The sequence below is a fragment of the Misgurnus anguillicaudatus genome, chromosome 19 (genome assembly GCF_027580225.2).
Source record: "Misgurnus anguillicaudatus chromosome 19, ASM2758022v2, whole genome shotgun sequence".
Classification (NCBI taxonomy): domain Eukaryota; kingdom Metazoa; phylum Chordata; class Actinopteri; order Cypriniformes; family Cobitidae; genus Misgurnus; species Misgurnus anguillicaudatus.
The window spans coordinates 32,348,806-32,360,634 of record NC_073355.2 but is presented as its reverse complement, the minus strand read 5'-3'; the positions used below and the strand labels follow the sequence as shown (position 1 = coordinate 32,360,634).

The 11,829-nt window shown below is 37.8% G+C and overlaps 2 protein-coding genes across 3 annotated transcripts in view; both read right to left on the bottom strand.

The window, feature by feature from the left end:
* Window positions 1-1,004: 1,004 nt before the first annotated feature.
* The window catches only part of LOC129436372 (proline-rich protein 29), a 39,277-nt gene continuing 28,452 nt past the window's right edge, over window positions 1,005-11,829 (bottom strand). Inside the window, exons 5-6 of one of the 2 annotated variants that reach the window (XM_073857487.1) lie at window positions 2,188-2,273; window positions 1,005-2,025 (exon numbers count right to left, since the gene is read on the bottom strand). In XM_073857487.1, the coding sequence (XP_073713588.1) occupies window positions 1,994-2,025; window positions 2,188-2,273 (118 nt within the window). In that variant the 3' untranslated portion in view covers window positions 1,005-1,993. The remainder of the gene's footprint in view (window positions 2,026-2,187; window positions 2,274-11,829) is intronic. The other variant, XM_073857488.1, reaches the window with a different exon arrangement.
* On the bottom strand, window positions 2,282-5,231 carry LOC141351093 (proline-rich protein 29-like). The gene is made up of 4 exons (XM_073857489.1): window positions 4,783-5,231; window positions 4,475-4,553; window positions 3,961-4,067; window positions 2,282-2,864 (listed from the first exon to the last, which is right to left on the bottom strand). Exons 1-4 carry the CDS (start codon window positions 4,861-4,863, stop codon window positions 2,610-2,612), a joined length of 522 nt encoding a protein of 173 aa, XP_073713590.1. The 5' UTR covers window positions 4,864-5,231; the 3' UTR covers window positions 2,282-2,609.

Genomic DNA, 11,829 nt, shown 5'->3' with positions numbered 1-11,829 from the left:
AATTTTGAAGTCTACACCCTAAGAATGGATGTATTAATTTTAACACATTGTTTTGTGTTAAACTATTTAACACATTATTTGTTATTTTAACACATTGTGTGTCATTTCGTGTAGAATGTGAGCGTACATAAATGAAATGGACACCACAAGATGTGTTAAAACAACACAAAGGGTGTTATGCCAAAAATAACACAGAGATGTGTTAAGTTAAGGACAACCCACTAGATGTGTTGTCCTTAACTAGACACAAGATGTGTTAATTTAACACATTCATTTTAAGAGTGTAAGGGCCCTATTTTAACGATCTAAGCGAATTGTCTAAAGCGCACAGCGCAACGTCTAAATGGGCGTGTCCGAATTCACTTTTGCTAATTTAACGACGGGAAAAATGGTTTGTGCGTCGAGCGCATGGACGAAAAGGGTTGGTCCTATTGTAATGGGAGTATTTTGGGCGTAACGTGCAATAAACCAATGAGAGTCTCAGCTCTCATCCCCTGTAAAAGCCAGTTGCGCTGGCGCTATGTCTAATCCCTATTTAGATGACGGACTTTGTAAACTGAAAAACTAAGCGGAGGAAGAAGATCCCCAGTTTAAGATTAAATAATTGTGTTGTTTTTCACTTGTATTGAAATTGTTATTTTTTATTAAAACCTTTAAAAACCGTTTTCTTTTAGTCATGGAAGTAAAAAAACAGGCTTTTAATTGCTTTAAATGTATGGCTATCCAACATCATCAATAATTTACAATTATGTTATAAAAGGTTTGTACTCTAAAAATACTTTATTTGTAACAAACAGGAGATAAAGAATTTACAAACGGCTCTCCGCACGTTTCAGCACTCAGACAGCGCCATGGTTTTTTTAAAGCATTACTTAAAAATGTTTCTCATCTCACCATATCCACAGGTACAGCGTCATCATATACAATAAATCCGTGAGGTAGCATAAAAATTTTTTTTTAAAAACAGATGCATTTGTTTAAAGCAAAGCATTTATTTACTTACCAGACTACAGGTGAAGCAGCTCTTTGTACTTTCTAACGTCTCATAATTAGTCCTCATTTATGTCCAAGAGACTCAATAATAATCTTTTACATTTCAATCTTTTAATCTTTCAAATTTAAAAGCGTTTTTGTGCTGCTGCGCATTATGTATGTGATAAGCAAACCTGCGTTGTCGTCCTGTTTATAGGCGCATATTACTAATGCGCTCTTTAAATAACAAAAAACACATTGCGCCATTGACTTTAGAGCAGGTTTTTGTTGGTCAATGACGTAGTCTATTTTAGTTGCCTCAAAATTGCAACACGCCAACAATGCGCCTGAACACACCTTGTTTTCAGAGCAGAACGCCCATGGGCGCAAAAGGGGGCGCAAATGCATTTGCTATTTAAACAACGTGGCGCTAAATGTGAAAATGATAATTGCGCAGGGTGGAAACTAGCAAAAGACACTTGCGTCGCGCATTGCGCTGCATTGCGCCGGGTGTAAGATAGAGCCCTAAATGCCTGAACTTTAGGCCATAAGTGAACAACACAACTGTCTCTCAACATCATCGTCATTGTTCAAACTTTAGTAAAAACACATTTATAAACATGTTTCCTGATAACGAAATACTCCAAGGACGAATGTTTGTTGAGAATTGTGCCCATGTTGCGTGATGAGGTTTAAAGTCCACAAAGTCTGTAGTCATATAGCAACTTGTTAGCAACCACCCTTTGAAAGAGACCTTAAAGCTTATTACTAATGTGTTTTTAGTCATAGAATAAAGCGCAAACATATCTTGGGTTTATAGTACCCAAGATCTTATTTAAAAATTTTAACCAAAACCCTATTCAAAAAACCTGTTGACTATGGGATGATGGAACCAGAAGTGCTAAAATGCTAACTTGCTTCTGGGTTTTGCATACAAAAATACGTCATCCCTGCGACCTTCACTCTATTTGTGTTCAATGTGGTTATTAATCATTGATGTTCTGGGTTAAGCTTTCACTGTTCATAACTGCCCTCTCTCTGCAGCATAAAACTCTGCAAGAGACCAGATAGAGACAATTCAATATTATGAACATGATAAAATGACATTAAAGATTTTTCAGCCACACACTCCAAATAGGTGTACACCTGTAAATATAGAAGTAATTTAATATACATGAGGAGAGAGGGTGGGTGGGAGAGTGTTTGTTTGTGTACCTGGTGCAGGTGGGACATCAGCACCAACAGTCTGTGTAGCACTGGGTGGAGGTGGCGGTGGTACAGCTTTGCTAATAAACATCACACTGGTGAGTTAAAGTTATGTACATGTATATATGGGTCAAATACATTTTTATCTCAAAATCCTAATCACTGAAAAAATGTGTTCATTTAATTTAGCCTACTTAATTTTTTAAGGTAAGTGGTCGCAATCAATTTATTTCAGCTACATTTAAACAAAAGTTTTTTGTTTTGCTTTGTGTTAATTTTTTTTGTTTTGTTTTGTTTAAATGTAGCTTAAATAAATTTATTGCGACCACTTAACCTAAAAAATTTAGTAAATTGAATTAATAATTTTTTCATTGTAGCTTAAATAGGCTTGGTTATCTTTAGTTCAAATATAATTATTATTATTATTTCTTTTAATTTTGTTGTAAAATATGACTTGTACCCATCCACCCTAATGTGTATTTGTTTGGTTTCTGTCTGTCCATGTATTTTGTGGAAACAGGCTTTGTGTGTTGTGATGGGTTCTGGATAATCTGGTGAAGAGGGGGTGAGGCCTGCATCAGCGGCTGAGACACCCAATCTGGGTAACAGAGGCCGGGTACAGAGGGATAATAATGGTGGTAAACATTAGCCTCCTCCTCTAAATTCATATCGAACCTTGTAGGATGCTGAAAACCATAAAATAACACAAACTATAGCCCTATTTAAAAGGAACGGTGCACGTAAGCCAAAACACACAAGGGAAAGCATTGTGAACATACAGGATTGTCACTTGGGTGATTCTCACGAAACCATTGAAACATCACGGCACTAATGATTTTAGCTTTAAAATGTGTAATATAGAAACATTAAAAAGCATCGGATTTAACACAATACTGTGTTCTACCTTGCACAATGTGTGATTTCAACATAAGAATTTATAATTGGAAATTTTATCTCATTACCGCAATGTGTCCGGCTGTGTTTGAACATGCGTTATGTTGTAATTTCATCAAATTAACACAAAAATATTAAGAAAAAAAGTAAATGGATGTTTTGCTAGACTACTTTAGATGACAGAAAAAATATTTACTGAATATTCATGTATAATAATAATGAAGAAAAATTAGGAAAATGATGTGTCCATGCCTGATGTTCTCATCCTCCGCAACACTTTTTGAGAACAGTTTAAGCACACATACAGAATTTTAATAAAGTTTGATTTTGAGTGACCAAGCACATGGACCAGTTACTTCAAGATGGCTACCAGGTAAGATCATTTTTTTACAGTTAATTTGAAATATTGTCTTGTCAGAATGCTTACACGACATTTTGATTATCATTACCGCAACAGATGCTTATTAAATGTTAATTTAATTAATAGAAGCATAATACTTTGTTTTTAAATGCATGTGCTGAATCTCCAAATTATGTTCTTTCAGGTTTGTCATGTCATTTTGAAAATATGTCAGTGTTGATGTTTTCTGACAGTTGTGGTAATGAGATTTTTTAGGACTAATTTTTTAAATTATGTTACAAAAAGTGTTAAATGATAAGTAAAAGTTTTTAAATTAATGTTCCCATTTACTCCAGACTTTGTTTTTCAATGTCTGGTGGGAAAAAAGTAAATTTAAGCAATTTTTACATTTTCATGCTTGACATTTTTAAAACCACGTTTTCGTGAGAATCACCCACTTACAGACATTCACATTCAGATAGGGTTGCAATTTCTCAGAACAGAGAAGTGTGTGCTTACAGGCGTGTTTGTGTCTGTGAACACATTACCTCTGGTGTATTTGTGTAGTCAAATGTGTTGAGTACAGACATGGTCATATTATTCATAATGACCTGATGCATCTGTGCATTCTGGATCATCATTAATTCCACCAGATCTAAATTCACACACAAAGCAAATAAATACAAATGATCTTGAACACACAAAGAGTTTTAAACTATACAGCCCTTATGATGCTCAACTTTAATTAAACATTACGCCCTACTTGTAACAATCACCTACCCTCCATCCTTCCAAACCTGTATAGCTTTCTTGGTTACTAAAAAGATAGAAACTGTCCAAAGGCACCATATCTGATTTGAGAGCTAAAGTGGGCCATTATTAAATTATATTTTTCGCTTTAATTATAATTCTTAACCAGGCTTATATTCCGGTCAGTTATTTGAAAGACATAAAATTTAGTCTTATATGTTCTGTAAAAATAAAAGTTTAGAGTGACATGAGGGTAAGTAAATGAAAGCATATTTGTAATTTTAGTGTGAATTTGTCTTATGTCTGCGTTACCCTCTCTAATGTGCCCTGCGCGCACTGGCGATAAAGGTGACGTCACTGTGTTTGGTAACTGCTGGAAGATTGTGCTTGACTGAGGAACATTCAAAAAGAAATAAACTCTTTACTTGTTTATTTTCATTTGGGATATCTCATTAGTAAAACAGACAAAACATATATAAACAGGCCTAACATCCATATAACAAACGTCCATAAAAGCAACATTTCTACAAGTAACAATATCAATTCAGCCACGTTTTACATGAAGCCAACGTTTTAAATTACGATGTAAGCATTGTTAAACTGTAGTTTGTAAAACTCACAGGTTGTTGGAGGATGTGTATATTTGGCAGATCCCCTGGCCACAGTTGATTTTGTTTATCATGCGAGTCTGTCCACGACATCGTCTTCACCTCAATGAGACGCGGTTCAAACTGACGCGTTTTAGACTCTGTGGTGTGTTGCCATGACAACGATAAACAACTTTAAATACACCCAATAGAAAATATTATATCTAAAAGTGATAAATATGTATATTTTTATTATTTTAACATTACTATATGTTTTATATAATTTGTGCCAACCCCTATTTTTAATTGATTTTTGTCCACAACAATGAACACTGTTAAAGAGCCCAGAGAGCACGTGCCTTCAAATCACATTGTTCTCTTTACTTCTGAAAGATGCAACCGAAAATACTTTTCACATACGTCACTTACAAACACTTTAGCTAATCACAATACATTATTAAATCACATATCATAACAAACAACACGATCAGTGGCGGCGCCAGGGAGGAGCTAGGTGGTGCTGTAGCTCCGGCTATAATATTAATAGCACCCGCCCAGCACCCCCAAGAAATGTCTGTCATTTTTATATTTATATTTTAATGTCATGTTTGAATAGTGTTTTCGTGTTGTTAAAAAAGGGAGTTAAATAATAATTAAAAAATATATATTTAGCTAAAATAACATGACGCCAAAACATGTGATCTTCTTTGGCCAATGGGTGCAGCGCCCGGTGAACTTTCGACCTTAACGCACGGCAGTTTGTTTTTGATAGCGAGTTTAGAAATTAGCCAAGTAAAATACACCAAAATGGATACACCAAAAACTACCCGAGGAACAGCAGTGGATACACTAGGACCAGCTGGCACTTTTGGCTATGAATACGGAGAGAACGGAGAGACAGCAAGCTCAAATCGCGGCAGTGGCAGCTAGTAGTGGCACTTCCGGCATCTGGCTCATTTTGAGGCATCTAGTAGTGGCACTTGAGGCATCTGACTTATTTTGTTTGTGGCACCTCCGGCATCTTAAGGCAGCTAATCGTGGCACTTCCGGCATCGGACTCATTTTGAGGCCGCTAGTGGTGGCACCGTGACTTTTTGAGGCAGCTGACAGTTTTTGTGTCATTTAGGGGTGGCACTTCAGCGTCATATATTTGTACCAGCTGTTTTACGCGGTGTTTGTGCTGTCGTGCTGGCTGTCAGTCGGCCATTTCGAGATGCCTCGGGGACTATGGGGAACTAGGTGCCACAACTCTTTGCACTATGGCATTTCGCTGGCACTCATTTAATTCACGCAAGGTGCGTGTGTGTGTGTGTGTGTGTGTGTGTGTGTGTGTGTGTGTGTGTGTGTGTGTGTGTGTGTGTGTGTGTGTGTGTGTGTGTGTGTGTGCGCGCGCGCGCGTGCGTGCGTGCGTGCGTGTGTGTGTATTGTCATGAATGCGCGCGCACGCCGGCCGACAGTCGTTTATAGGTGCGGGTGTGACCGAGTGATAATGATGGGGCGGGGTATACGTGTTCCGTGTTGTCTATAAATAGCGTAAAGGCTGTCAGGGTGCGTCACTTCCTGCTGTGTTGACTGTTCTGTTTCTTCCGGTCGGTGTGATCCTGAAGCGCCATAGTGAGGTAGGAACACGATATTCGGATTAACGCTGTAAGCGTCTGTATAGAGACGTTTAGTCTTTATGTAGTTTGTTGCCTTAATTGCAGAACGGGAGCTGCTGTGCGAGCGCATGAGCTGTTAAGTGCAAGGCACGGATGTCATATTTCGGTGTTATGATCCTGAAGCAAGGTAGGAGTATGGCATTGGTTTTAAGGCTATAAATGGTTATCTGAATCAGTTAATTATTTTATTATTTATTTTAATATTATTTTAATAATTTATTATTGACTATTCTTAAAACTTTTTTATAATTGCATTAACAATTGTTTCAAATTGATCTATTATTTAAACATTCAAATAAAAATTATAGCAGACATAAGGTTGTTGGCAACATTTGGTTGCGTTAACATTAGTTAGTGCATAAACTAACATGAACTAAGAATGAACAGTACTAAAACAACAAATCTTAGTTAATCTTAGTTCATGGTCATTTCATAACATTTTCCCGACAAAATTTGTAACTGTTAACATGTAACAATTTTAATGAACGATGAACTATCATGAACAATTGCTTAGCCATTAACTAACATAAAGATTAATAAATGCTGCAAAACTCACCTGCTATGTTAAGAAGTAGTACCCCAGCAACACACAAAATTAGCCGAAAAATCATCCTAATGATCAACTAATGTTTTTTCTTCGTAATAATTTTTGATGACACAGTGCAAGAACTACTGTCTCATTAGGATTTATTGTGCCCTCACAACTAAAGTTTCCATCTAACACACATATAGGCTATTCTTTCAATACCTTTAAAACACGCCTGTTTACCTTTAACAACACATACCTGTTATACTTGTGAAACATTTATTGTTATCGGACAGACACTCGTTATTCTTTTATACTTCTACATATAAAAACAAAGGGCAGTGTCAATGCCTACGTAACATGTTTACAGTTTGCTAAAACACTATGACCATGCGTCAATATGTTGACGCGGAGGGTATACCTTTCGCGTCATTTTTTGACGAACTGGGGACTTCAATACTATTAAGTCCGTTGCATTCTCTTTCCTATTTTCTTACCATTTTCTACCATTTTCGCGTCGGTTTAGGGTTAGATTTACATAATGACATCCCTACCCAAACCTATCCCTATCCCCAATGCCAGGCGACAACTGTTTAATTTCGCGTACCTAATAGTATTGAAGTCCCCAGTTCGTCAAAAAATGACGCGAAAGGTATAGAGACAGAGCGCCGCGCGTCACAACCTGAAAACCACGCCCACCGGGGGGGAAAGCGATCCAACAGTCTCCATTGACTTTGTATTGCAAAAGGCCGCCTCCTTGTCATTTCTGGCTTATAACAAAAAACTGAATAATGCCTAAAAGCTGCTTTGGGACAATATGTACAGCTAACAAGCCAAAGAACACAGAAATAAGTTTTTATGAGCTGTCGAGCCGTAAAACCCAGCCTTTAAGGAGAATAAAGTGGATCGCCGATTACGTTTCCCCCTATTGGACGCAGTTTTACTAATAGGAGTACTATGAAAAGTTGCCTGGTTCCATTTCTGTGTCTAAACGCTCGTTTTTTGAAGTCGACAGCTTATAAAAAAATTTTTTTTTTTTTTTTTTGGCGTGTTAGATGTACACCTTGTCACACAGCAGCTTTTAGGTATTATTCTGTTTTTAAGTTTAATCTGTAAATAAGTTTTTATAAGCTGTCGACCCCAAAAAACGAGCGTTTAAAGACACAGAAATGGATACAGGCAACTTTTCATAGTACTTCTATTAGTAGAACTGCGTCCACTAGGGGTAAACGTAGTCGGCGATCCACTTTATTCTCCTTAAAGGCTGGGTTTTACGGCTCGACAGCTTATAAAAACTTATTTCTGGGTTCTTTGGCTTGTTAGCTGTACATATTGTCACACAGCAGCTTTTAGGCATTATTCAGTTTTTTGTTATAAGCCAGAAATGACAAGGAGGCGGCTTCTCGCAATACAAAGTCAATGGCGACGGTTGGATTGATTTCCCCCCCCGGTGGGCGTGGTTTTCAAATTTGCATAACGGCGCTCTGTCTCTATACCCTCCGCGTCAACATATTGACGCATGGTCAAGTGTGGTCAAATATTGACGCCATGGGTGTGAGACCGTGTTAGTTTCCTAGACAGGGATTAGACTAGTGTAACACAGTCTCACCCCATGTCGTCAATATTTGATGACACTTGACCATTCGTCAATATGTGACGCGGAGGGTATACCTTTTGCGTCATTTTTTGACGAACTGGGGACTTCAATACTATTACGTCCGTTGCATTCTCTTCTCCTATTTTCTTACCATTTTCGCGTCGGTTTAGGGTTAGATTACGCAAAATTAAACAGTGTACGCGAAATTAAACAGTGTACGCGAAATTAAACAGTTGTCACCTGGCGTTGGGGTTAGAAACAGTTGTCACCTGGCGTTGGGGTTAGAGTTAGGTTTGGGTAGGGATGTCATTATGTAAATCTAACCCTAAACCGACGCGAAAATGGTAAGAAAATAGGAGAAGAGAATGCAACGGACGTAATAGTATTGAAGTCCCCAGTTCGTCAAAAAATGACGCGAAAGGTATACCCTCCGCGTCACATATTGACGAATGGTCAAGTGTCGTCAAATATTGACGACATGGGGTGAGACTGGGTTGACTAGTTCTAGATTAAAATAAATGTAAGAGCTGTGCAAACTGAAAACAACGTGCACTGGCATATTTTAAAATACATCAGTGCCCTTTGTTTTGTCACAAAATGCACACCAGTAATGTTTTACCCCTATAACCAGGCTTTTGAACTAAAATTTCAAAACCATAACACCATTTTTCAAGAAGCACAACCGTTTTGCTGAACAATAAACACTACTCCCCTGCTTTAACACATGAGTCAGATTTGGTGAACTTTTACTTCAAAACTCTACACACAAATCCCTACATTTCTCAGAGCTTACACCATCTGGTCATATGGAAAGCACTAGCATTCAATACTGTTTACTCAAGTCAGCAAAGCTTAGGCTCAATTAGCAAACAATTACCAAGGTGGAAAAACTAAAAGACATAATTGAACACACATCAATCAGATCCTTCAATAGGCCTGAATCAGTTCACTGAGCTTTGGAAAAATGGATCCACAGAGAAATGAAGGAATAGGTTGAGGAGAAGGAGGAGGAAGAGGAGGAGGAAGAGGGCGTGGTGAAGGAGGAGGAAGAGGACATGGTGAAGGAGAAAGGAGGGGAGGAGGACGTGGTGGAGGAGGAGGATGTGGTGAAGGAGGAGAAAAAGGACATGGTGAAGGAGAAGGGAGAGGAGGAGGATATGGCGAAGGAGGAGAGGGAGGTCATGATGAAGAAATAGGTCAAGGAGGAGGACGGAGAGGAGGAGGCAGAGGAGGAGGGAAAGACGGAGGACGTGGTGCAGGAGGAGGGAGAGGACTTGGTGAAGGAGTAGGAAGAGGAGGAGGACGTGGTGAAAGAGGAGGATGAGATTCTCTGGCCTGACCCAGAACAAAGACGTGATGTTGAGGAGGAATAGATGAAATTCGAGCGACTCTAGCTGACCATGTCCTTGTCAATGGTATGACTATAAGGGAGGCTGAGCACTAAGTAAAGCCTAATTTGAGTCACTTCACTGTTGCCTCCATCTTCAGAGCCTTCAGGGAGGAAAACAGATAGATGTACTTACAGTAAGACTGCTCTGTACAGTAACTTTAGTGTGCATACACTATTGGATTATGCTACTGGAATAAAGAAATGCATCAAATTGCCTTGCATACAGATCAAAATATCAGTAGATGAATGCCAGGGGTAGATCATGCAAGAGGATTTTACCTTTGCTGTTTGGCTAGGACCAATATAGCCTGTGATTCTCTGGCCTGACCCAGAACAAAGATGAAATGTTGAGAAGGAATATTTAAAAAAAAAAAATGTTTTAGAGTTTTGCTGTGTAGCACATGAATGAATCAAAATGTGCTAATGAATTTATTTATTTACGTTTATTTTGGTTGGATAGTGCAGAAGTGCAGATTAAGGGGCGGTATTATCCTCTTCTGACATCACAAGGGGAGCCATATTTCCATTACTTATTTTTTCACATGCTTGCAGAGAATGGTTTACCAAAACTAAGTTACTGGGTTAATCTTTTTCAAATTTTTTAGGGGGATAGAAACACTGGGGACCCATAGTTAAACATGAAAAGGCAGATTTTCATGATATGTGCCCTTTAAAAACACAATACCACAATTAAAATGTACAAACAAATTTGACAAGATGAAGTATAATCAGAAAGCACAATGTCTGTATAATCACTGGTTTTGCAGGTAATGTTACTGTTCCTTTAACAGAGAGGTAGAGGTGTATATTGTACTTTCACTTTTGTTTAAGTGCTGAAACCTTTAAAATGGCGTCTTCTAACTGTGAGTATGATTTATATAATTGTACAATATGTTCAACTGAGGATTTTAAGCTATAAATGCGTTTGTTTAACATATTCCTTTTAATTAGAATACATTGTTACTCAGTTTACATTTTAGACATTTTGTTACTTGCTCTCCTTATCTTGCTTTCAAAACAACATGTACACTTCCTTAGCACTGTCCATATTTGTGAGCCAACATTGTAAAACCCCAAAACAAATTGCAAATACTTTGCTATCATATTTTAACCCTTATGCCTTGTTCCAATTCACTACCCTTTCGTGTTGTTAGCGGCCAAAAAAGGCCACTAAATTAAACGGCTGTAAAAATGTATCAGATTAATATTTTTTTCAATTTTTTTGCATAAATCTGTTAATCAACCTCAGAACTGATCAAAACTACCAAATGTTTCCAAAAATTTCATGATTTTAACTCTTTAATTGCCAAGCTCATAAGTGATGCCACTGATTTGAGAAAAAAAACAAACACAAAATGACTGATAAAAAGTGATTGTGGACTGAATTTTTTTTCACCCTTTTCACAGTCTTGGGCATGCCAAAAATTGGTAAAAACATTGGCTTTGATGCATTTTTAGTTTTTGTGCAGCATCAGATTAAATTTTTTTCTCCCTCATTTATTGTTTGTGGCCATTTTTCCCCCATTGACTTCCATTATAACAACATTTTTTGATTGCAGAGCCATGACACCTTATAACCATGCATTCTTGATTCTTTGTGGCATTTCCTTTTGCAAAGAGGTAAAATTTGTAATTTTTACTGTTGATCACCATGTGGCACCATTAACCCTTTAGTAGCCTGTGCAAAAAAAAGAGCTTGAATTCTGGATTGTACATTGAGTTGTATGGACTATAATAGCATATTAGAGAGAGAGAGAGAGTGTGTGTGTGTGTGTGTGTGTGTGTGTGTGTGTGTGTGTGTGTGTGTGTGTGTGTGTGTGTGTGTGTGTGTGTGTGTGTGTGTGTGTGTGTGTGTGTGTGTGTGTGTGTGTGTGTGTGTGTGTGTGTGTGTGTGTGTGTGTGCGTGCGT